At 49.7% G+C, this 25,193-nt stretch overlaps 1 protein-coding gene across 19 annotated transcripts in view; it reads right to left on the bottom strand.

Annotated features, from left to right (window-relative positions):
• The window catches only part of MYO9B (myosin IXB), a 108,281-nt gene that overhangs the window by 36,440 nt on the left and 46,648 nt on the right, over window positions 1-25,193 (bottom strand). For all 19 annotated transcript variants that reach the window (XM_044948278.2, XM_044948282.2, XM_044948279.2 and 16 more), the window contains 8 exons: window positions 18,539-18,633; window positions 12,268-12,330; window positions 11,692-11,791; window positions 11,326-11,426; window positions 8,906-9,035; window positions 5,568-5,657; window positions 3,870-3,986; window positions 3,202-3,336 (listed from right to left, as the gene is read on the bottom strand). In XM_044948278.2, the coding sequence (XP_044804213.1) occupies window positions 3,202-3,336; window positions 3,870-3,986; window positions 5,568-5,657; window positions 8,906-9,035; window positions 11,326-11,426; window positions 11,692-11,791; window positions 12,268-12,330; window positions 18,539-18,633 (831 nt within the window). The remainder of the gene's footprint in view (window positions 1-3,201; window positions 3,337-3,869; window positions 3,987-5,567; window positions 5,658-8,905; window positions 9,036-11,325; window positions 11,427-11,691; window positions 11,792-12,267; window positions 12,331-18,538; window positions 18,634-25,193) is intronic.

Genomic DNA, 25,193 nt, shown 5'->3' with positions numbered 1-25,193 from the left:
AAAGAAATTCAAAAAGGCAAAATGGTTGTCTGAGGAGGCCTTACAAATAGCTGAGAAGAGAAGTGAAAGGCAAAGGAGAAAAGGAAAGATACACCCATCTGAATGCAGAGTTCCAAAGAATAGCACAGAGAGATAAGAAAGCCTTCCTCAGTGATCAATGCAAATAAATAAGAGGAAACAACAGAATGGGAAAGACTAGAGATCTCTTCAAGAAAATTAGTGATACCAAGGAAACATTTCATGCAAAGATGGGAAGAATAAAGGACAGAAATGGTATGGACCTAACAGAAGCAGAAGATATTAAGAAGACGTGGCAAGAATACACAGAAGAACTGTATAAAAAGATCTTCATGACCCAGACAACCACGATGGTGTGATCACTCACCTACAACCAGGCATCCTGGAATAAGAAGTCAAGTGGGCCTTGGGACGCATCACTACAAACAAAGCTAGTGGAGGTGATGGAATTCTAGTTGAGCTATTTCAAATCCTAAAAGATGATGTTGTTAAAGTGATGCACTCAATATGCCAGCAAATTTGGAAAACTCAGCAGTGGCCACAGGGCTGGAAAAAGTGTTTTCATTTCAATTCCAAAGAAAGGTAATGTCAAAGAATGTTCAAACTACCACACAATTGCACACATCACACACACTAGCAAAGTAATGCTCAAAATTCTCTAAGCCAGCCTTCAACAGTATGTGAATTGTGAAGTTCCAGATATTCAGGCTAGATTTAGAAAAGGCAGAGGAGCCAGAAATCAAATTGCCAACATCTGTTGGATCATCAAAAAAGCAAGAGTTCCAGAAAAAACATCTAGCTTTGGTTTTTTGACTACTACAAAGCCTTTGACTGGGTGGATCACAATAAACTGTGGAAAATTCTTAAAGAGATGGGAATACCAGACCACCATACGCCTCCTGAAAAATCTGTATGCAGGTCAAGAAGCAACAGTTAGAACTGGACATGGAACAACAAATTCCAAACAAGGAAAGGAGTACGTCAAGGTCGTATATTGTCACCCTGCTTATTTAACTTATATGCAGAGTATATCATGCGAAAAGCCAGAATGGATGAAGCACAAGCTGGAATCAAGATTGCCGGGAGAAATACCAATAATCCCAGATACACAGATGACACCACCCTTATGGCAGAAACTGAAGAACTAAAGAGCCTCTTGATGAAAGTGAAAGAGGAGAGTGATAAAGTTGGCTTAAAACCCAACATTCAGAAGACTAAGATCACGGGATCCAGTCCCATCACTTTCAGGCAAATAGATGGGGAAACAATGAAAACAGTGACAGACTTTATTTTGGGGCTCCCAATTCACTGCAAATGGTGACTGCAGCCATGAAATTAAAAGACGCTTGCTTCTTGGAAGAAAAGCTATGACCAACCTACACCACATGTTAAAAAGCAGAGACACTACCTTGCCAACAAAGGTCCATCTAGTCAAAGCTCTGGTTTTTCCAGTAGTCATGTATGGATGTGAGAGTTGGATCATAAAGAAAGCTGAGTGCCAAAGAATTAATGCTTCTGAACTGTGGTGTTGGAGAAGACTCTTGAGAGTCCCTTGGACTGCAAGGAGGTTAGGGTTAGGGTTAGGGATAGGGTTAGGGTTTAAGGAAAAAACCCTAACCTAAAGGAAAATCAGTCCTGAATATTCACTGGAAGGACTGATGCTGAAGCTGAAACTCCAATACTTTGGCCACCTGATGTGAAGAACTGCCTCACTGTAAAACACCCTGATGCTGGGAAAGATTGAAGGCAGGAGGAGAAGGGGATGACAGAGGATAAGATGGTTGGATGGCATCACTGACTCAACGGTCATGAGTCTGAGCAAGCTTCAGGAGTTGGTGATGGACAGGGAAGCCTGGCATGCTGCAGTCCGTGGGGGTCACAAAGAGTTGGACACGACTGAGCAACTGAACTCCGTGCAGAGGAATGTGGAGTCTTTTTTTAATGATTATGGAAATTATCTTTATTTATTAAAAAAAAAAAAAAACAAAAAACAGTGGCACCCCACTCCAGTACTCTTGCTTGGAAAATCCCATGGACGGAGGAGCCTGGTGGGCTGCAGTCCATGGGGTCGCTAAGAGTCAGACACGACTGAGTGACTTCCCTTTCACTTTTCACTTTCACGCATTGGAGAAGGAAATGGCAACCCACTCCAGTGTTCTTGCCCGGAGAATCCCAGGGACGGCAGAGCCTGGTGGGCTGCCGTCTATGGGGTCGCACAGAGTCGGACACGACTGAAGCGACTTAGCAGCAGAAGCAGCATCTTATTGGAATACAGCAGGTTTACAATGCTGTGGTAGTTACAGGTGCACGGCAGAGGAACTCAGCCATACAGATACATGTATCCATTCTTCCCCAACCCCTCCCACCCAGGCTGCCCAGGAAGCATGGAGTCTTAACCACTGGACGCCAGGGAAGTCCCCCAAAGGCCTCTCTCCCCTGTGCTGCATCTTTGCAATCTGCTATGTCTTTTGCTCTTCCTACGCAACTCCATTTGGACCAGCCACATTTCCAGTGAGAAATCTGAGTTTCAGCTAAAAGACATAATAATAAGATTAGCTAAGTATTAGCTAAATACAGGGGCTTCTTTGGTGGCTCAGACGGTAAAGTATCCGCCTGCAACGCAGGAGACCTGGGTTCAATCCCTGGGTTGGGAAGAACCCCTGGATAAGGCAATGGCAAGCCACTCTAGTATTCTTGCCTGGAGAATTCCATGGACAGAAGAGCCTGGTGCTCTTCAGTCCATGGGGCCCAAAGAGGCAGACACGACTGAAGGACTAACACTTGCACTTTCACATATACATGTGTGTAAACCCATCAGTTTTCTTTCGTCAGAATCCCCATAGGAAGGACAATACTTGGGTAAAGAAGGTGGGTTATTTTGAAGTGAAAACACCTATTACATGGGTTATCTTCACTGTTGACTGAAGCAAATCCTTACAAGGCAACTCAGCTTGTCTCCCATTGAATCAACTTTCACATCTGCCTGTGGCATCACATATCCCTGCCTTTTGCCTCATCTGGGGCTGGGTGGGAATGTTCCTGGACTCTCCCTTTTTTGCAGAGAAAAATTCTGGGGCAGGTTTGATGACAAACCAGGTCCCCAAGGTCCCCAGGGGGATCCCAGTTCTGGCTCATTCCCTTCCTCCTAGGACTGGATGGGTGAAGAAGCCGGTATTTCCTTACCTGCTCTAGCTTGAAAATGTGCTGGTTGAAGTAATACTGGAGCTGCTCGTTGGCGTAGTTGATACAGAACTGCTCAAAACTGTTCCTCTCGAAGTCTTCAAACCCAAAGATGTCGAGGACTCCGATAGACAGGCACTGGAGAGATGGCGAGAATGGTTATTACTGGTGAGTACTCCCTTGGCAGCAACCTGTCTGATGCTAAGGGTCTTAGAACCTGTAATATTTTTTGTTCAAACTTTAAAGTTTGTATTTTGTATTGGGGTACAGCCAGTTAACAATGCTGTGATAGTTTCAAGTGAACAGCGAAGGGACTCAGCCTCACATACACCTGTATCCTTCTCTCCTCAACCCCCTCCCGTCCAGGCTGGCACGTAACACTGAGTAGATATAACCCGTAATATTAAACAAAGAGCCCTGTGTTTTTGACTTCTGTTTGGGGCTGCACTGCGTGGCCTGCAGGATCTTAGTTCCCCGACCAGGGATTGAACCCATGCCCCCTGCAGTGGAAGCAGAGAGTCTTAACCACTGGACCAACAGGGAAGTCCCAGAGTCCCCTGTTTTCTCTGCACTGGGCCCTGAGAACCGCATCCTGTTGGTTCCCTGGGGCTCACGCTTGACTGACTGCAGCCAGGGTCACAGGCTGCCAGCTGGGGAGGTGTGGCCCTCACCGAGACAGACTCTTCCATGTCCTTCTTGTTGAGGAGAGCATGGTTGATCCGCAGCACGATCCAATCGAACAGAGCGCTGTACAGTGACTTGGCCATGGAGTCACGGGCGGTGATGGCCTGTGGGCACAGAGTTTGGGGTGGGGGTCACACCTCGGCAAGGTGCGCCCCCGAGGTCTGTGCACAGGGAGGTCAAGATTGTGACTTGAAACACTCAGCTCCTCTGATACCTCCCCTTCTCACTCTGCCTGCCGTCCTGTCCGCTCGGACGCCCTTGCACACCAGAGCATGAAGCCCTGACCTGGCAGTCTGGGGTCTGCCCAAGTCTTTCTCGTGGGATGGCCTGCTCCTCAGAGGACTCTGGGGACTGCTGGGGTGGGCACATAGGCTCAGGGAGGGCGCTATGGGAGAATAACCAGGAGCTTGGGCTGGGTTCAACCCCTGCAGTTCTGGGAGCACCATGGGCCAGGCCACTGTGTGCCTAAAAGTGGTGATTGATATTTACAATTTTTTGTAAATATTTTTTATTTTTTTTTAAAAAAAAGGCTTATTGGGGTCTAATTCACCTACAAGAAATTCCTTCTTTGTATGCTCTCAGATCTAAGTTGCGACGGGACTTACTCAGCCTGCTATCAAGACCTAGATAACAAGGTCCTCAGGTTTTGTGGAAATGGAGCTGTGTAGGGTGCTGCCCTGTGCCTGGCCTTTATCTCCCTTGCTCAGCTCAGTGCCCCCGGGGAGCAGCTGTGCTGTGGACTCCAGTGACCTGTGGCACCTGTCACATACCACGGCTGAGCACCTTTGCCCACAGGGGCTCCAACTGTCTAGGTACCATTTTAGATTCTTGAGCAGCTTCTCCCATGAGCTAAAAATACCCCCCTGCCCCCGTGGCTAGGTACTTTCCTGATGCTCCCCAACCTGCAAGTCTTGAGGTGTAAAAACGCAAGAAAAATATGCCACAGAGAGAACATTGAGACTGGGGCAAAGGCTAGAGAGAGGCGTCTTATCAACATGTAGGGACCCACGCAATGGTTATAAAGGTCACGCTCTAACCCAGGGGTCAGCAAGCTTTCTTGGGCAAGGGCCCGTGAGTCAACATGATCAGCTTTGCGGGACAGCTCTGCCACTGCAGCAGATCATCACGTGCATGAATGGTCGTGGTCAAGTGCCAATAAAGTTTTATTGACAGAAGCAGGAAGTGGGCCGGGTTTGGCTTGCAAGCTGCAGGTGGCTGTCCTCTGCTGGTGAGAACCAGTGTGCCCACTAAACAGCTTGACACAGAGATCATCACACGTGGCTCTAGCTCTGCCCTTTGAGCTGTATCAGCTTGTTTGAGCTTCCAAGGTTCTCCTCTGTCAAACTGTGCTGTTAAATGCTCAGTTGTATCCGACTCTTTTGTGACTTCAAGGACTGTAGTCCAACAGGCTCCTCTGTCCATGGAATTTCCCAGGCAAGAATACTGGAGTGGGTTACCCTGTCCTTCTCCAGGGGATCTTTCTGACCCAGGGATAGAACCAGTGCCTCCTGTGTCTCCTGCATTGGCAGGTGGATTCTTTACCATCTGAGCCATGAGGGAGGTCAAATTAGGGGCAGGGAAATGACCACCCACGCCAGCTATTTCTGAAGGCTCTCCCTATCCCCACCCTGAGCACCCATGTTTTTGGGCCTGGGCACCCCATGAGAACCCAGGGCAGCACTCACCTCACTGAGACTATAGGGAAGGATGAGTTTGTCGTTGGAGGTCACTGTTTTTCTTTTGGTCAGAACTTCCACTAAGATTTCTCGCTTCACCTGTTTCAAGGTCAAGGAGGAAGAGGGGTAGGGTAGGACAAATTAGGAGTTTAGGATTAACATATACATTTAATCTATATATAATATATAAACAGCAAGGTCCTACTGTATAGCACAGAGAACTATATTTAATATCCTGTAATAACCTATAATGGAAAAGAATTTTAAAAAGAACATATGCACATATGTTGTTGCTGCTGTTGTTTAGTCACTAAGTTGTGTCTGACTCTTTTGTGACTCCATGGACTGTAGCCCACCAGGCTCCTCTGTCCATGGGGATTCTCCAGGCAAGAATACTGGGGTGGGTTGCCATGCCCTCCTCCAAGGGATCTTCCCAACCCAGGGATTGAACCCAGGTCTCTCACATTGCAGGCAGATTCTTTACCTACTGAGCCACCAGGATAACCCAAAAATACTGTAGTGGCTAACCTATTCCTTCTCCAGGGGATCTTCTTGACCTAGGAATTGAACCAGGGTCTTCTGCATTGTAGGCGGATTCTTTACCAGCTGAGCCACCAGGGAAGCCCATATGCAGATAAATATTCATACACACACATACATGAATCACTTTATATCAGAAACACAACATTGTAAGCCAACTGTATGCTTCAATTAAAAATAAATAAATAAAAACTTAAAAAAAAAAAAAAAGAGGAGTGAAAAGCTGGAGAGCTTGTTGACTAGATCTGTGTGTCACTGAGGCAAGGCCTGAGGAGGGCAGAAGGACCCCCCGGCAGCTGGGCCAGGAAGTGGGCCCAGAGCCCACCCCCAGGGCTGCCAACCCACAGTGTGGAACACTGGTGTGCCTCAGAACGTTCGCGCCCACAGGCTCGCTCGATGGCCTAGGCTGTGGTCACACAGGCCTGGCGTCACTGCAGCCCTCCGGCCCAGGTGCTGCCTGTGTGTATAGCTGTCGCTGCTGGAGTGGGTTCCTGGTCTGGGTGCAAGGGCGAAGCGAGGAGACTGCTCCTCCCTGACTGCCAAGCCCTGTCCACGGGGAGTCAAGAGTTGGGCCGGGGGAGCTGTCTTCATCTCCTGGCAGACATACTCATTCATTCCCAAGAGCACAACAGGAGCTGGGGCTCCGGCAGGCAGGCGTACTTTAAAGAGCACAAATGGAACACACGTTCAGAAAACAGCCTCAGCATCATGGGCATTTGGGGCTGGGTCCTTCTTTGAGCTTCCCCAGTGGTTCAGATGGTAAAGAATCTGCCTGCAACACGGGAGAGCCAGGTTCGATCCCTGGGTTGGGAAGATCCCCTGGAGAAGGGAATGGCAACCCACTCCAGTATGCATGCCTGGAGAATTCCATGGACAGAGGAGCCTGGGCGGCTATGGTCCATGGGGTCGCAAAGAGTTGGACATGACTGAGTGACTAATGCTGCTTCTTTGCTGTGGGGGCTGTCCTGTGCATTCTGTTAAATAGCATCCCCTACCCACCAGATGACCCTAGTACCCCCCCAAATGACTCCAGACATTGTCCAGTGCTCCCGGGGTTGAGGACAAGTGGACAAGGGGATGGTCCAACCACAAAATGACCTTGCTGATCAAATGATGATTTTTTTTTTTTAAATCATAGTTGATTTACAACATTATGTTAGTTTCAGGTATACAGCAAACTGATTCAGTTATATAAATATATAAAAAACTTTGATGGGCTATTCCAGTGAGGGGCTGAGATGGGAGATGGCCCTTCCCAGAAGGAAGATGCGTCAAAAAGATACCTGCACCCCAATGTTACGGCAGCACTATTTACAACAGCCAAGACACGGAGCAACCTAAATGTCCATCAACAGGCGAAAATGGGTAAAGGAAAATGCGGCATGAATATTCATGGAATACTACTCTGCCAGAAAAAGAATGAAATAATGCCATTTGCAGCAATACGGAGACAGAGACTTTCATACTAAGTGAAGTAAGTCACACAGAGAAAGACAAATGCCACGTGACATTGCTTACGTGCGGATTCTTTAAAAAAATGATACAAATGAACATATTTACAAAACAGAAATAGAATCACAGACATAGAAAACAAGCTTATGGTTATCAAAGGGGAAGGGGCAGAGAGAAGGATAAATTAGGAGCTTGGGATTAAAGTATACACACATATATAAAACAGACAATCAACTATATAGCGTACAGCACAGGGAACTACACTCAATATCTTGTAGTAACTTATAAAAGAATATATATAGAACTGAATCATTTTGTTCTACACCTGAAAGCACACAACATTGTAAAACGACTATATTTTGATTAAAAAAAAATAAAAGGAGATGAAGAAGGGATGATCCTTGAGGGTATTATGTAAAGTGAAGTAAGTCAGAAAAAGACAAATACCATATGATACCGCTTATATGCAGAATCTTTAAAAAATGATACAAATGTACTTATGTACAAAACAGAAACACAACAGATCCACAGACACAGAAAATGACCTTGCGGTTACCAAAGGGGCAAGGGTAGGGGGAGGCATAATTAGCAGCTTAGGATTAAAGTATATACATTATTATAAATAAAATAATCAACCACATAGCATACAGCACAGGGAACTATACTCAATATCTTATAACGAAAAAGGATCTAAAAAAGATTATATGTAGAACTGAATCATTTTGCTGTACACTTGAAAGTAACACAACATTGTAAATCAACTTATTTCAATTAAAAAAAAAAAAGGAAACGAGGAGGGGGTGGACCTTGAGGGTATTATGTTAACGGATATGTCAGACAAAGACATATTGTGTGATCTGCCTTATATGTAGAATTAAAAAAAAAAAAACAAGAAGAAAACACCCCTCAAACCTCCCAAACTCACAGATACAGAGAGCAGACGGGTGAAGCGTGTGAAGGGGGTCCACAGGCACAGACTTCCGGTTGTAAGATGTCATGAGAAGTAGTGTGCCACAGGGTGACAGCGGCTCATGTGACTGCTGCATGAATGCGAGCGGCCGAGAGTCGACCCTGGAAGTTCTCATCCCAAGAGAAAACAAATCCCACAGCCACCGAGGTGACAAGCGTTAACTAGCCTTCTTGTGGTGGCCATTTGGCAACAGATACTACAGATACTGAATCACTTATGCTGTCCGTCTGAAGCCCAATCATCGCTCAATTAAAAAAAGAAAAGAAAAGAAATGAGGAAGGGACACGGCAGAGACGGCGGGAGGAAGCAGCTGACAGAGGCTCAGCCAGCGCGGGAAGCCTGGGCCTCGGTGGGCGGCCCCTGTGGCTGAGGCCCGGGACAGTACCTTCAGGAGCTGCGACAGCGTGTCCAGCGCCTCGGGGGGCCCGACCTCCAGGCCTTCGTCTCGGCCCGTGGCTCTCTTCCGGTAAGTGATGTTGCCTAGGTACAAGATGGCCGAGAGGATGGAAAAAATCCTGGGGAGAGAAGGAGCCAAGGTTGGGGCACGTCCCCAGTCCCGAGACAGCAGAAGCTTCCAGTGAACTGCGCTCAAGTTTCCTGCGACCTGGGCTGTATTCGTAAAACCAGCCATTCCAGTCAGAACATGCGAACTCCGAAAGATGTCCACTCCTCTGCTGGCGACTCTCTGTCAAACAGGACTTTGGAGGCATGTAGCTCTATTTTTTTTTTGGTGGTAGTGGTGCTGGGAGAGCTTAAAAATTTTCTTACGGAGGCATCACCAAAAAAAAAAAAAAAAAAATGCACACAGTTCCCCAAGTGTAGTTGCTGTTTTCTTTTTCAGCCATGCTGTGAGGCATATTGGATTTTAGTCACCCGACCAGGGATCGAACCTGCACTCCCTGCATTTGAAGTGTGGAGTCTTAACTACTGGACCGCCAGGGAATTCCGTCCCCAAGTGTTGAGTTTGATGAAGTGTCACCAAATGTAGAGATGCCTGTGACTGGCACTCAGACCAAAAAAACAGAACAACATTTCAGGCCCTGGACCCTCCGTAGCTTCCAAAGAGAAACCGCTATCCTGATATCTAACACCATCTGTGATTTTGACTTTGGTGAAATCACGTGTACTTACGAAATCACATGTACTTACGAAATCACGTGTACTTACATCGGGCCTGTCATTGAAAAGGTGTAAGGTGGGGGAGTCATGTGTGTTACTGCATGGAGCATTGTTCATTCTTTTTTTTTTTTGAAAAGATTTAGTAATATATTTTTCTTTTGCTCTGGCCAAGCTGCATGGCATGTGGGATGTCAGTTCCCTGATCAGGGACAGAGACTGGATCTCTTGCAGTGGAGTCCTAACCACTGGACTACCGAGGGAAGCTCCCACATTCTTTATTCTTAATGCTGCCACTTCTCAGCCCTGGCACTGCTGGTACCTGGCTTCTACCCACCTGGCCCCTCCAACCACACCTGCAGTATGACACTCAAAAGCGTCATCAGGCAAGGCCAAGTGTCCCCTGGGAGCACAATCAGGACCCCAGTGAGAACCACTGCTGTGCAGGGTTGGTGCCTGGCCAACTGGGACCTTCTTCTGCATAGCTCCTGAGCTGAGGATGGTTCTTAAGCTTTTAAAGGGTCGTTAAGAAAACAGAATGTAAAGAACATGCCACAGAGATTGAGTGGCCCATGAAGCTGAAAAACATTTGCTATCTGTCTCCAGAAAGTGTGCCGACTCCTGCAGGGAGATACTGTAACGCGTTGATCTATTTAATCTCTGGTTGGTGGGCATTTGGGAGGGTTTCCTGGGGTTGGGGGCTGTCATAGACGAGGCTGCTGTGCGCATTCCTGTGCGTGCCTCTGGCCAAGCATGTGTATATGTTTGGTTGTGTACACGCGTCGGCAATAGAAGCTGCCCAATGGCTGTCCACAGGGCTTGGCCCCGTGGTGTCCTCCTGGCAGCATGCTGGGCAGAGGCGTCCCCTCTGGGTGTCCCGGTCACCCGGGAAGGCGTGGAGAATGCTCTGAGTGGTTTTGAAGAATTAAAATAATTTTTAATTGTGGTCAAAAACACATCATATAAAATTCACTTTCTTGGCCGTTTTTAAGCGTATGGCTCCGTAAGGTGAAGTATACCCACATTGTTGGGCAAAAGCCTTGTGGTTTTTTTTGTTTTGGGTAAATATACCTGAGTAAATTTTCTTTTATTAGATTTTTTTTTTCTGCCTCTATTGAGATAGTGTAGCTTTTCTGCTAATTAACAAAATCTGTTAATTAGTCTGTTAATGAAGAAATTAAGATCTTTAAATGACGGAGAAATTCCCTGGTGGTCCAGTGGTTAAAACTCCACGCTTTGACTGCTGAGGGCCCAGGTTCAATTTCTGGTCCGGGAACTAATATCTCACAAGCTGTGAGGGTGCGGTCGAAAAAAAAGAAAAGGATTTTTAAATGATGAATGACCTTTGAAAAGCCCTGTTTTTTTTTTTTTTTTTTTTTTTTTTTTTAATATTTATTTATTTACTTGGCTGCACTTGGTCTTAGTAGCAGCATGTGGGATCTAGTTCCCCAACCAGGGACCAAACTGGGGCCCCCTGCCATGGGAGCGTGCAGAGTCTTAGCCCCTGGACCACTAGGGGAGTCCCGCCCTGTGGTTTTAACTGGCATCTCCCAGTGGCTAATGGTGACAGTCTTCTGTCACTCCTCTGGCTACTCTCCTTAGTGAGGTTCCTACCGGGGGTAGGTCAGATCTCTGAGTGACTGGTAACTCCAGTTAGGGGGAGGTGCCTGGCCGGGCCCACCCACTTACTGCTTCTTGGTGGCAGGAAGGAAGCCCACCATCTCCATGGCCTGCTTGAGTCTTTCAAAGTCATGCTTCAGGTCCTCTCCATCTTCGATCTTCAAGTTATGCTGAAAAACAAAGTCAGCAGTGCTCTGGGTACTTCTGGGCTGGGGAGGGTGGTGTGTGAGGATGATTTTGGCTGGAACCGATGGGGCAGGGCCGGGGAGGCAGGGAATGAATGGGCTCCTTTATGCCGCCCCGCTCTGGGCCTCCTTGGAGCTGGTTTGGGGGCTGGAGAGGGCCAAGGCGGACGGCCTCTGACCCCCTGGCAGAGCGTAAACAGCCCGTGGGGAACAGAGGCCGTGTTTGTGGTTGGGGCTCGAGGCTGTTTACCTGGTTGAGGTAGAAATAATCTTCAGGCTGCTTGAGCTGAAATTCCCGACGCTCTTCCTCGCTGACGCCAAGTAACAAATAATAAAACACGTGGTAGTTCCTGTAGGTCAAAATTAGGAGAAAAAAGTTGTTTTTGGAGGCCGAGCGATAGCTACTCGTCAAACCACTACTAATATTGCTCTGGAGACCAGGCCAGGGAGGAAAAAGCACCTCGATTATGCACAAATTGGAGACAATAAGTCGATTCTTATGATCTTTTTTTAAAAAAAAAAAAACTCCAAAAATCAAACCACGAGCTTCTCCAGTGAATAGATTCCTCAGAGGGTGGGCATCTCTCACTCATTGTTGGACCAGAGATGATGCTAATCTGACCACATTTCAGCAGACACCCAAGCACCCACTCCAGGGAGAAGCCCCAGGGAGGCACAAAAATAAGCAGGAGAAGGTGGCAAAGCTCACGCTCCTAGGAGATCCATCAGGGCCTCCTGTAGATACTCCCCGTCTCAGGACATCTGCTTTTCTCCTTCATAGGGAAGACGGCAGACATCAGGGATCATCAAGGAAATACTCCCCTACCTCTCATCCTTCTCCTGAGAGACCAGGCGAGACTTTTCAAGCAGGTACTTTTCGACAACCGCTCTGTCATCAAGCAGAAAAAGAAGAACCAAGTGTTACACGCTAATGCTGTTTCCCTGAAGAACAGGAATGATTCATGACTGTGGTAAAGCCAGCTGCAGATTAACAACCTTGGACCCAAGGTAAGCACAGGGACGAAAGGGTGATAGCTCTGAGTGTCGTAAACAAGCAACCTAAATGTCGTAAATACGATCTCATTCTTAAGGTACACACTGTTGTCGTAAATGCACCTCACCCTACTGCTACCATCTATAAAAATAAGGGACCTGGGCTGGCCACTTCTGCCCTACACACCGGATGTGGGCTGACAGTTGTGTGGAAGCCCAACCTGGCATCACTTGGGATGGCTCCCGGGGCGGCAGGAATTGAAATGATCAGACCCATGTACTCACGAATAACACTGGAAGGTTGAACCCTGCTTCCACCATCTCCCCAGCCATGAAGTGTTTCTCTAATTGAAAATCGATATACAAGATAGTGGATTCACTTTTCTATTCTTCTTAAAACAGCTTTACTGATGATTGATATATGATCAACTATACATACTCAAAAGCATGCACCCAGATGAGTTTTTCACTGGGTCCTTCCATAATCTCTACATAATTTTCAAAACCAGCTTTAGTAGGTATAGCTGACGCACAACAGATGTAACATGTATGAGTGTATGAGCTGTGACACATGTGAATCCCTGAGAGCCCACCACCGTGACCAAGACAACGAACACATCCATAATCCCGAGAAGACTCCTTGGGGCCTCTGTCATTCCTCCCTGCCATCCACCCCTGAGCAGCCATGGACCAGCCCCGCTAAAGATTACTTTGGATTTCCTAGAATTAAAAAAAACAAAAAAACCCCCCAAAAAACCAAAACACTCATTTAGTATGTATAGTTAACTCTTGAATAACACAAGTTTGAATTGTGGGTCCACTTATAGGTGGATATTTTTTTCAATAGCAAATGCCGTAGTCCTATATCATCTGCAGTTGGTTGAATCCACAATGTGGAACCACAGATATTAAGGAGCTGTGGAACTGGGGGAACCTCGGATATACAGGGCTGACTCGAAGCCATCTGCAGATTTCTGACTAACCCCTGCGTTGTTCAAGGGTCAGGTGGATACTGAATCTGCCTTCTTTCACTCAACTCAGTGGTTCTGAGATTCTGCCACTTGGGAGCATGTATCAGAACTTCATTCTTCTTTATGGCTAAGTAAGGGCTTCCCAGGTAGCTCAGTACTAAAGAATCTGCCTGCCAATGCAGGAGGCGTGGGTTCAATCCCTGGGTGAGGAAGATCCCCTGGAGGAGGAAATGGCAACCCACTCCAGTATTCTTGCCTGAAGAATCCCATGGACAGAGGAGGCTGGTAGATTATCCATGGGGTGGCAAAGACTCAGACACGACTGAGCAAATTGGCACAATAGCCTACATGCCTGCTGCTGCTAAGTCACTTCAGTCGTGTCCGACTCTGTGTGACCCCATAGACGGCAGCCCACCAGGCTCCTCCGTCCATGGGACTTTCCAGGCAAGAGTACTGGAGTGGGTTGCCATTTCCTTCTCCAATGCATGCAAGTGAAAAGTGAAAGGGAAGTCGCTCAGTCGTGTCCGACTCTTGGCGACCCCATGGACTGCAGCCCACCAGGCTCCTCCAGGGAGGAGGGCAAGAGTTTCCAGGCAAGAGTACTGGAGTGGGGTGCCATTGCCTTCTCTGTGTCTACATGTCTAGACACACATTTTGTTTATCTGTTTATCACTTGACGGACATGTGCTGGGCCCGGGTCCCTGAGGCTGTGTTGGTCCTGGGGCAGGAACGAGGTACTCACACAGCCACACCCGCAATGCTAATAGAGACATCAGACATTTCTTGGAGCTCTACTGCGAGGTTCTAGGCACTGTTTTGCTGAGATTAAATACACTGGATTTAAATGCCCTCCAGGAGGGGCACTGTGGCTCCCACTGATGGAGGAGGTGTTAACGTGTTGTCCAGGACCCCACAGGAGGGGGGTGGCCTGGTGGGGACCTGACTCTCATGGGATCTGCTATCATCAAGTATGTGAGCTGTACAGCTCTGCAGGTCACCTTCATCTGAGTTCATCCTGTAATACAGAAGAGGGAGCTGGGGATTAGGGCCCTGGTCCCAGGCCTACTGAATGTTTCCAGACTGTCTCCAGGACGGCAGTCTTCTGGCTGCAGCCTTGCGCAAGCGCACACACACACTGAATGGACGGATGCATGCGCACACACCCCGCACGGGTGGGTTTCCAAAGGCTCAGCATGCGCGCGTCCTCTCTTCTTTCAAACTCCTATTTTCTTCCATTCCCTCCTCTGACCGGTAACTTGTAGTTCTCAGCAGTTTTGTTTTCCTGGGCAGGGAGGCTGCCTCTGGTCCTAGACTCACGTTTCCATCTCTATCTGTGGCCAATTCTCTGTGCCGTCTCGCCACATGGGCAAGGACAGTGACCCCTCAGGGGCACCGAGCTGTCATCTAACGGGCCACAGCCTTTGGTGATTACTCGTGAAGCTGGGCCCCTACAGGGGTGATCTTGTACACAGCCAGGGATCCCCTCCATAGTGAGCCCTTGACCCCACAGGAACACGAGGCCTTGCAAATTGGGGAACTGGGGGGAGGTGTGGACTGCCCTTGACCCTTGGCCTTGTCGGGAAGCGGCATAGAAAAGTGTCACCTGCCCAAAAGCAGAACCAGGTCTGGGCCTGCTCCCTGCAAGCTGGTGGCAGCCACTCCCTGGACAGGAAGTGCACCTCCTTCCACCCAGCGTGGGCAGGCCACTGTCAAGGGCTGAGGCAGGACCTCCTTTCCTGAATCCGAGGCCATAGACAGGACTCTGCAGCTGATCTATGAGATCCAGCGACCCAGGACCACAGCTGCCCTGAGCCTGACAAGAGCCGAGGTGGGCAGGGCAGGCTGGCTGCTTAGCTGAGGGCCAGTCCTGCTGATGTGCTGGGCCAAACGGTGGCCCCCAGAAGACACGTCCACCTGGAACGTGTGACTGTGAGTCTGAAAAAACACTTTTGCAGATGGAATTAAGTGACGGACCTGGAGATGGGGTTTCCTTGGGGGCTCAGCTGGTAAAGAATCTGCCTGCAGTGCGGGAGACCCAGGTTTGATCCTTGGGTGGGAAAGATCTTCTGGAGAAGGAAATGGCAACCCACTGCAGTATTCTTGCCTGGGAAATCCCAGGGACAGAAGAGCCAGGCATGCTACAGTCCACAGGGTCGCAAGAGTTGGACACAACTGAGCGACTAACACTCTCATCTTTTTTTTCTAGAGATGAGATCCTCCTCCATGGTCCAGATGAGCCCTAAACCCAAGGACAAGTATCCCAGAAGACAGAAGAGGAGATCATAGAGAAATTCAGGGGAGAAGACCACATGGAGACTGAAGCAAAGACTGGGGTGATGGGGCTGCAAGCCAAGGGCACCTGGGGCCCCCAGAAGCTGGAAGAGGCCAGGAGGGATCCTTGCCTAGAGCCTCTGGAGGGAGCATGGCCCTTCCCACACCTTGATCTTGGACTTCTGGCCTCCAGAACCACAAGAGAATAATTGTTTTGTGCTCTTATTGTTGTGTGCTGACTGGTCTGTGATACTGCTTCAGCAGCCATGGGACATGAAATGGAGAGCACAGGAAGGACTGATCTGGGAGGAGAACAGGGGCATTGAGGCTCCCACGGGCAGCAAAGGCCCTGGCTTCTGGCCTGCAGAGCCAGTCCGGGACCCAGGAAGATGTGAGGCAGCCTCTTGGTGTTTCTGCTCCCAAGGGAGCTGCTAGAACGAAAAACAGTTTGTTTCTGCGTCTTGTACTTAGTAAGATACCATGGGCTTCCCCTGATAGTCAGAGGCTCTGCAATGTGACAGATACAATATGGGCCCATGGGAGAAAACCAGATTTAAAATAAGGAGGGGGGGGAATTCCCTGGCAGTCCACTGGTTAGGACTCTGTGATTTCACTGCTGTGGCCCAGGTTCAACCCCTGGTTGGGGAATTAACATCCCAGAAGCCTCAAAGCACAGAAGAGTGGGATAGAATAGAATAAAATAAAGAGTGAAGGTCTTTCTGGTGAAAGGGCTGAGACCTGCGGGGCAAGTGGGGGCAGGAGAGTGGTTCTGCCCATGCAGAGACCAAGCTGGGCCCAGTAGCAGTTGGGAAGGGACTACTGGATGGCCCATGGAAGGCGGGGGCCATGGGGAGAACTGCCCACTCTTGAGTGTCCCTGAGGGGCTGAATGAAGGGCCAGAGGAGATGTTGCCTTTAGCAAGGGTCTCTCTCCCTACATCACTTTAGAGCCTGGGCAGAGGGAAAAAGGAAAGAAGCCAGAGGTTGAAGGATCTGGGAAGAAAACATTTCTGTCCTTGTCTTGAACATGCACCATCAATTGAGATGATCATCAGTCAGGTTTAGGTTTATTTTTTTGGCCACACCGTGAGGCATGTAGGATCTTAGTTCCCTGACTGGGGATTGGACCCGTCCCCCTGCAGTGGAAGCACGGAGTCTTAAAACCACTGGACCAATGGGGAAGTCCCAGTCAGTTTTAGATGGACAGAAGAACCCAGATATTTTGAAATCAATTCTCCTGGAGGACCTCTGCCTCCCTGAAACACATGAGCCTTCTTGTGGCCTCCATGGGCCTGTTGCTTGGATCTCCCTGTATCTAACATTTAAGGATTCTTATTCTACTGCTTAGAACATCACCTGGAGCCTTTGCAAATCCCACTGCCACTGTGGACTCTCACACCACAATGTGGAGCGGGAAGGGTTCCTTTAAGTCACCAGGCAATGGACTGTGCCCAAATGTCTTTTTTTATCCCCCACTGTGAATTAGTTTTATGGCTCGTAAGACCTTTGCGTGTTAAACAAAAATCCAAAACACTATGCAGTATTAAGTCACAATTATATTTTTTTAACTACTTGAAACTACCCAGAACGTACATCTTAATAGGAATAAAATCCTACAGTATTAACTGCGGAAATCACAGTATGACCAAATAGATAATTCCTTGTAACATCAACTCATTGCATAAGGCTGCCAGGTATTTTTATTAGCATGACATTGCACAGAATACAAATAAACACAATTTCTTTTTTGTTTTTTGGGGAACACAATTTCAAAGTTGCACATTTAGTTGAAGTAACTGTACCTTCACCTACGGAACTCACATTCTGGCACAAAATGTAAATCTGTTTTAACTTCTGCCTGGCAGTCAACTTCACAATCCAGCTACCACCTATGAACTCATTTATCTCCTCATCCACCCAGCCATCCAAACCACCCATCAGTCTATATACTCACTTATGAATCCACCCATCTACCAATGATCCCATCTATCTATCCATGAATCAAACCACCCCTCCATCCTTCTATCTGTTCATCCATGAACCTACCCACCCATCATCCATCCATCTATGAATCTATCCACTCATCCATGAATCTACCCATCCAAATCCATCAGTCTACATATCCATCCTCTCATTTATTCTCTACCAGTGAGTTCATCCATGAACCTGCTACCCATCCATCGTCCATCCATCATCCACCCATCCATGAACCTTCTACCCATCCATCGTTCATCCATCAATGAACCTACCCAACCATCATCCACCCATCTATGAATCTACCCATCCTTCTTTCCACCCACCCACCCTGGAATCCATCCATCAGTCCACGTCCTGTCCCTCCCTCCCTCCATCCTCCTCACCTGCCTACTTGCTGCACTTCCCTGGACAACTGCCTTACTTTGCTATGTAGCATCATGTCTCCTTCCAGCTAAAGCTAAAGGGGCACATTTGGCAAATGCCAGAGTCCACATCAACTCTTCCTAGACCCAGGGAATTAGAAACATCAAGATCGGGAAATTGGTGTGCCCTCGCCTGCTCTTGGCAAATCCCATCATGCTAGGAACTCTAGCTCATTGTACTTAACTTAGTGGATGCCTCAACGCCCTAGGCGATGCCCCGCGGCAGGTAGGTTTGGTTATGAAGGTGCCGCCCTCCTCCCCCACGCACACTTCCTGCCACCTCTCAGACTTTCATATCAATGACTGAAAATCATACTCGTTTCCCTGCATGATTCACAAATGCCTGCAAGACTGTGACTTCAGCATTCAGTTCCCTGCTGGCTCAGTCCTGGGTCCCCGCTGCAGGGAAGCCCAGGACCCCAGACTGACGGTGGAGTGCACAGCATGGGCACCAGTTGACTCACCCTCGCACGATGCCGCTCTCCAGGTAGTTGACCTGGATGAATTTCCCAAATCGGCTGGAATTGTTGTTGTGGGCTGTTTTAGCATTTCCAAAAGCCTGCGAGGAAAACAAAAGCAGGTTTTCAGATTGTGAGGATAAAATTTCTACAGGCCTCAGCCTGGAGGCTCCCTCAGGGTGTTGTGGACCATGGTCCACTGGAAGCCACTCACAGACTCCAGGTGACACCTGGAAAACACACAGGTAGGCACTTCCCAAGTGTGTGTGGGCACGCTCAGTCGCGCCTGACTCTTTGAGTCCCCATAGACTGTACCCACCAGGCTCCTCTGTCCATGGGATTCTTCGGGCAAGAATACTGGAGTGGGTTGTCATTTCCTCCTCTGAGGGATCTGCCTGACACAGGGATCAAACCCATGTCTCCTGCGGCTCCCACATTGGCAGGCAGATTCTTTACCACTGAGCCATAGGGGCTTCCCATGCATCTCATGGGCTTGCTCTTTACCTCTGTGTTGAGGTGAAGGAGGGGCTCAAGTTCTAAGTCCTGGACATTGGAAACACCAATCATAGGATTTTTTTTTTCAGTAATAACTGTTCACGTAGCAAACTCTGGCCTGTGGTCAAATCCAGTCCACTGTATGTTTTTGTACTGCCTGTGAGCCAAGAGTGGTTTTTACATTTGTGAATGGTTTAAAAAAAACAACCCAAAAAACCCAAGAAAAGTAATATTTCCTGCTGTGTAAAAATCCTATTCAAGTTTCAGCATCCACAAATGAAGCGTCCTGGCACACAGCCAGGCCTGTTCATTCACCGACCACCTACCACTGTCTTTGTGCTGTGACGGCAGGGAGCTATGACAGAGACCATCTGGCCCGCAAAGCCAGAAAATATTTACTATCCAGAGTATTTATTTTCCAGAAGGAGTTTGCTGGGTGCTGGGTTGATACCAGCTCCAGGCCAGCCACCAGCCTGCTTAGGAAGCAGATGTGGGGACACGTCCCCTCCTGGAGGGTCTTGCAATACCGTGGCATGACAAGCTGGTTGACAGCAATTTTTTAAAAAAAGTTAGGGTCAAAGTGACATAACATAAAACTAAGTTTCAAAAGTGAACACTTCAGTGGCATGCACTACATTCACAACGCTGTCCAACTATCACCTCTGTTTAGTTCCAGAACATTTCTATCGCCCCAACAGGAGACCCATCCTCCTCAGCAGTTACTCCCCAGCCCCTGGTAACCACCAATCTGCTTCCTGTCTCTCGGGATTTATTTGCCTGGTCTGGACATTTCACGTTAAGTGGGGGCACACACTAGGTAGCCTTTCGTGTCTGGCTTCTTTCACTCAGCATGATGCTTCTGGGGTCCATCCTCATTGTGGTGTGAATCAGGGCTTCATTCCCAAGACACAGAGGAAGTGTGTGCAGTGCTCACGGCTTGGCAGTGCCCCCCAGGGTCTACCACGTGACCACCATCCAGATGAAAACAAGAGAACACCCTCTGTCCCCCACTCAGGTTCCTGGGGTTACCTCTTTCCCACGTGGTACCCAGATAAGGGGAGGCTCGGTGGAGTCCTGGGGGAGCTTGGGGCAGGAGAAGTACCTGGGGAGTGGTGGTCCCTGTTTCAGGGAGTGACAGGCCGAAAGCAGCGAGGGTGGTGAGGCTGGGCAGAGGAGGGATGAGAGGCAGAGAGGGGATGGGGGCGGGGGTGTCGCATGAGGAAAGGGAAGCTTGGCAATAGCGAAAAAGGTGTCAGGCTCACGCTGTTCCCGTTAGAGGAGGCTGAGCCCGGCAGGGAGGCCACAGCTGGGAAGAGGTGGGAAGGCCACTGCCAAGGTCTGCTGTGGGATGGGGTGTGTATCTGCAGGTCTGGTGAGGTGAGGGACAAGGGCAGGATGGAGAGAGGTGACCAGGCTCTCAGGGAGACACCAAGAGGAGTTTGGATTTTCTCCAAGCGCTCATTTAGCAGGCAGGATGGATGCAGGTCAATCACGAATGAGCTTCCAACTCGATGCCTGGAGGCAGAAGCCCCACAGAAAAGCATCTGCTGGAAGGCCAGAGACACTTCCTCAGAAAACGGCTCCATTCAGTGGAGCTTGCGATCAGGGCAGCAGCCCCCGCTGGGCTCATGCACTGGTCATGCTCCCGGCTGACGAGGTCACGGGATGCGTGACTTCCTGCCCTGATGCCCCTGGGGCTCCAGACCCCAGAACTGGGCATCGCTGTAGAACCTGAACCAAGCACCAGAGTGCCAAGCAGGGGACGAGTGATTGAGGGAGAGGAGGTCTCAGGGAGGAAACCAGGCCCAATTGTAAAGGGGGTACCTTTAGGGCTCAGACAGTAAAGCATCTGCCTGCAATTCAGGAGACCAGGGTTCAATCCCTGGGTTGGGAAGATCCCCTCACGGAGGGAATGGCAACCCACTCCAGTCTTCTTGCCTGGAAAATTCCATGGACGGAGGAGCCTGGCGGCCTACAGACCATAGGGTCCCCAAGAGTCGGACATGACTGAGAGACTAACTTGCAGGGTAGGGGGGCACTTTGAGGGGAGGGGTCTTCACCTGGCCGTGTGGTGGTGGAATCTAGCCCGATGAGGTGCTTTCCAGAGTCAGACAGCGGCCACAGAGCCCCCTTCTCTTCTTCACAGGGTCTGGATGTGTGTGACTGAGCTCTAGGCCAGCTGCTGGGGCCCGGGCCTCCATCTGCTCTGCCCTCCCGAGTGTCTGTGGAACCCAGTGCAGGGTTCCCGGCCTCGGCGCTGCTGACACTCGGGGAGCGGTCACTCTCCGGGGTAGGGCTGTCCTGCGCACTGCAGGGTATTGAGGTCATCCCTGGTCTCTACCCGCCAGAGGCCGGCAGCATGTGGGACAACCCCAGAAGTCCCCACAGGGACTTGCCTGCTGGTCCAGGAGTTAAGCATCTGCCTTGCACTGCAAGAGGCTCGGGTTTAATCCCTGGGTGGGGATCTGAGATTCCACATGCCTCAGAGCAACTAAGCCTGTACCCTGTAACTACGGAGCCTGAGGGCTCTGGAGCCAACGTGCCACAACCACTGAAGCCCAAGCGACACAACTACAGAGCCCGTGTGCCACAGTGGAAGATTCCACATGATGCAACTACGACCTGATTGTTGTTCAGTTGCTAAGTCGTGTCTGACTCTTTGCGACCCCGGACTACAGCACACCAGGCTTCCCTGTCCTTCACTATCTCCTGGAGTTTGCTCAGATTCAAGTCCATCAAGTCGGTGATGCTATCTAATCATCTCATCCTCTGCTGTGATGCACTCAAATAAATAAGAAAAAAAAAGTACCCAGCCAGAGCTGAATTGCTGGGGGTTGAGAAGCACAGATGAAGGTAAAAGGTGTTTGTAGGAGCAGGTTGTCTGGGGCTCCCTCCTGTAATCAAGGCCCCCATGTGTGCTGTAGGCCCTCATGGGCCCCCTGGTGAAGAAAACTGTCTATCCAGGTTTTAATCTCCTGTTTCCCTTATGTTCAGCCTTTGGGGTAAACCCCACAGGCTCTTGAGCCACGGCTCTGGGAAAAGCAGACGGCAGATCCGTCTCCTCCTTTCCTTCCAGACCCTGCAGGGTGGTGTCTGAGCTGAGGACAGGCCTGCTTTGTGATAAAATGAGCTCCCACGAGTGAGCATGCAAAGTGCTGCCTGTCCTAACTACAAACAGATGGTGAGGGGGGTGCCTGACCCCGAGTGACACCCCTCCAGGGGCAAGTCCTGAGTTGCCGTGGTGGCTGGGTTCAAAGCCTGGCACAGAGACACCCCAGCAATGCACATTTCCACCCAGAGGAGCCACGGTGGTCCCTTATGAATGTGGGACACGTCTCTGGTGAGTTTTAAGGAAACATCCAGGCCCAGTGTCCTGGGGACCAGAGGGGATGTCTTTGGGACCAGCTCTCTGGTTCTGCGATTACCAGCACGGTGACCTCATGCGTCTGGTATGCGGTCTCAACACACTGCGACTTTTCAAAGCTGATCTAAAAATATCCGGTTGGTGCTATTATACGTCCGTCGGAGGAGGAGGAGGAAATGCTGGCCTGGCACCCGAAGCGAGGGGAGCTATTGTGTAGCTGTTCCCGGGGCCAGCCAGGGGTGTGCAAGGCCTTCAAGCTCAGGGTGGTTGGTGTGCCCGGTGGATCATGTGGGGCTGGAGATAAAGGGGAGGGAGGAAGTGGGACCCGGGTGCCAGCAGTGATGCGATGTGAGCTGGCTCTGGGGCAAGGGCAGCCACAAGCTCGTGCTGTCTTCCCGACACGCCAGACGATCCACAGCCCTGGCAAAGCACTATTTGAGAGAGGACTCTACTTTCTCAGAAATGCTGTTTCCCCTCCCTTTATAATATAAAAGACATGTTTCTTTTTCCTTTTTTTCCTCCTTTATGTCTTTTCTTTTGGCCATGCCATGCTGCATGCGGGATCTTAATTCCCTGACCAGGGATCGAACCCGTGCCCACCCTGTGTTGGGGGCGTGGAGTCTTAACCACTGGACCACCAGGGAAGTCCTATAAAGATATGTTTCTAATATAAAGTATATGTTTTGAAAAAAAAAAACATATAGAACCGCAATAAAAGTTAACCCAATAAAAGGGAAAAAACCATAAAGAGAGGATCCATTAATCCAACCCCACCTCCAGTCACGGTTTCTAGGTTTAAATGAACGAAGCAGGAGCACCCTGGCCTTCTCGGACCTTCTGCTCCCCAGGTAGCCACCTCCACCCCTGCCCGGGATGCTGTCAGCCGGGGGAAGTCTGGCTGTCTTCTAACTGCTCTTGTCTTTGAGGTTCTTCTGCGAGGTTCAAAAAGGTTTTATTAATTTTTTTCTTCTTCTAAATTTTTGGCCATGCTGCCTAGCACGTGGGATCTTATTAACAGCTCTCCGACCAGGGATTGAACATATGACCCCTGCAGTTGGAAGTATGGAGTCTTAACCACTGGACTGTCAGGGAAATGCCTGAATGAGGATTTTTAAACCAAAGATATCCAAGGTTGAGCAGCCTACGTAGCCAGAAATTTCTAGAAAGTGCATTTGCTATCTCAAAAGGGTGGGTTTTCTCTCTGTTGGAATGCATGGTCAATATTTTAGTAAGAATGGCGATGTAACATTAAGGTATGTGGTATGTGCCAGCCACACGCCAGGCTTGTGACTCTTTCTTTTGCTTGAATTCCTCCAAGGGGCAGACCTGGCCTTCCCCATTTCTGATGAGGAAGCAGGAGCAGAGAGGTCAGCTGACCTCCTTGAAGTCCAAGAACAGGTGGGTGGCGTGGCTGTGGGCTGGAACCCAGGGCCTCTACTGTGAGGCACCCCCTGGCTGTTGCCCCTCAGACCCTGGTCCAGACAGGTTCTTGGTGCTGGGAGCGAGGCAAGTAGACCTGGGGCTTTTGGGGTGTCTGCCTGCCCTGGCTAGAGACGCCTCCCCCAAGGTCTGGCAACCAGGCAGGCAGATGCCCCAGCCCCAAGCTCACATCTGGCCTCTGTACATCCCACAAGAAAACCAGACAAGCTTCGACGGACTGCATTAGGCAAACCATGTTTTGCTTTCAGATTTCAAAAGTGAAAAGCCCCATGGAATGAGATCACCAAGGCAAGCGTGCTTGCTATCTCCTGTGTTGATAGGTTGAGTCTCAAGTCGGGGGGTGGGCTGGGGGGAGGATTTCCCCTGGAGAGAAGTTCTCCAGCCTCACCCTTGCAGGGTGGTGGTCCTTCCAGCTAAGTAGAGGTGGCCTGAAAATGGTAACTCCATCGCCCCCCAGATATACCTGTGGCTGTCTTCAATCGCTGTAGTGAATTCATCTTGGTTGTGGGGCTGGCTTTGTTTCCTGATCTAGCTATGGGGAACCCTCTCCCCGGACCCTTCACAACTGTATGAGGTGCTTTTATACACGTGGTTTCATTTATTCACTTGACAACAATGTACTGGCGGCCATGTGCCTGGCACCATTCTAGTCTCAGGGATTCCCCTCCTGGTGGGGCTCCGACAGGGACATTCCGAGCGTTCACCTTGGCCGTGGCTGGGATGTCACCGCCTCTGGACTTCCTGGAGGCTGCCCACTGCCTCCCATGACCTTGACGCTGCCCTGCCCCCTGCAGTGCCAGGTCGGGGCAGAGCCTCTGTCCCCCACCCTGAGACCACGAACCACTCAACACAGGATTTCCAAACCTCGTGTCCAGTCCAGGTCACACACCAAGACAGAGGAGTGACTGGTGGCGCCAGGAGAGGCTGCGAATGGTAAGCAACTCAAGCAAATATTAGGCTACCATGAAGCCTAAAGGCAGGGCTGAAAGACAGACTGGCTTCCACTCGCCCTCTTGTTATAGCCGTGGTCGGGGGTGCAGAGAGCAACACCCGAGAGTGACTGGGAACTAGGCCTGGAACTCCAGTTGTTTACCCAAGTGCTCTCCAAGTTCCAGGATTTCTACGTGATCGTGTCTGTCTGGGGACACAAGCGACTGTCACGTCTGCAGAAGGAGACCTGGGAGGCGTCCCATGGCCCCTGGACCTGGGCGCCCAGGAAATGTGCTCGGCTGAGTCTACTGAGCAAACAGCCCCGGGGGGGCATCCAGTCAGCCTGGGGCTTTCCTGTGTGGAAATGCCGGGAAAATCACGCCCCTGGGTGTGTGCGGGGTGGAGGGCTACCTCCGGTGAGGAGCCCAGGAG

The sequence above is a fragment of the Bubalus bubalis genome, chromosome 9 (assembly GCF_019923935.1).
Source record: "Bubalus bubalis isolate 160015118507 breed Murrah chromosome 9, NDDB_SH_1, whole genome shotgun sequence".
In the NCBI taxonomy this organism is placed as follows: Eukaryota; Metazoa; Chordata; class Mammalia; order Artiodactyla; family Bovidae; genus Bubalus; species Bubalus bubalis.
This window is presented reverse-complemented; position numbering and strand designations above follow the sequence as displayed.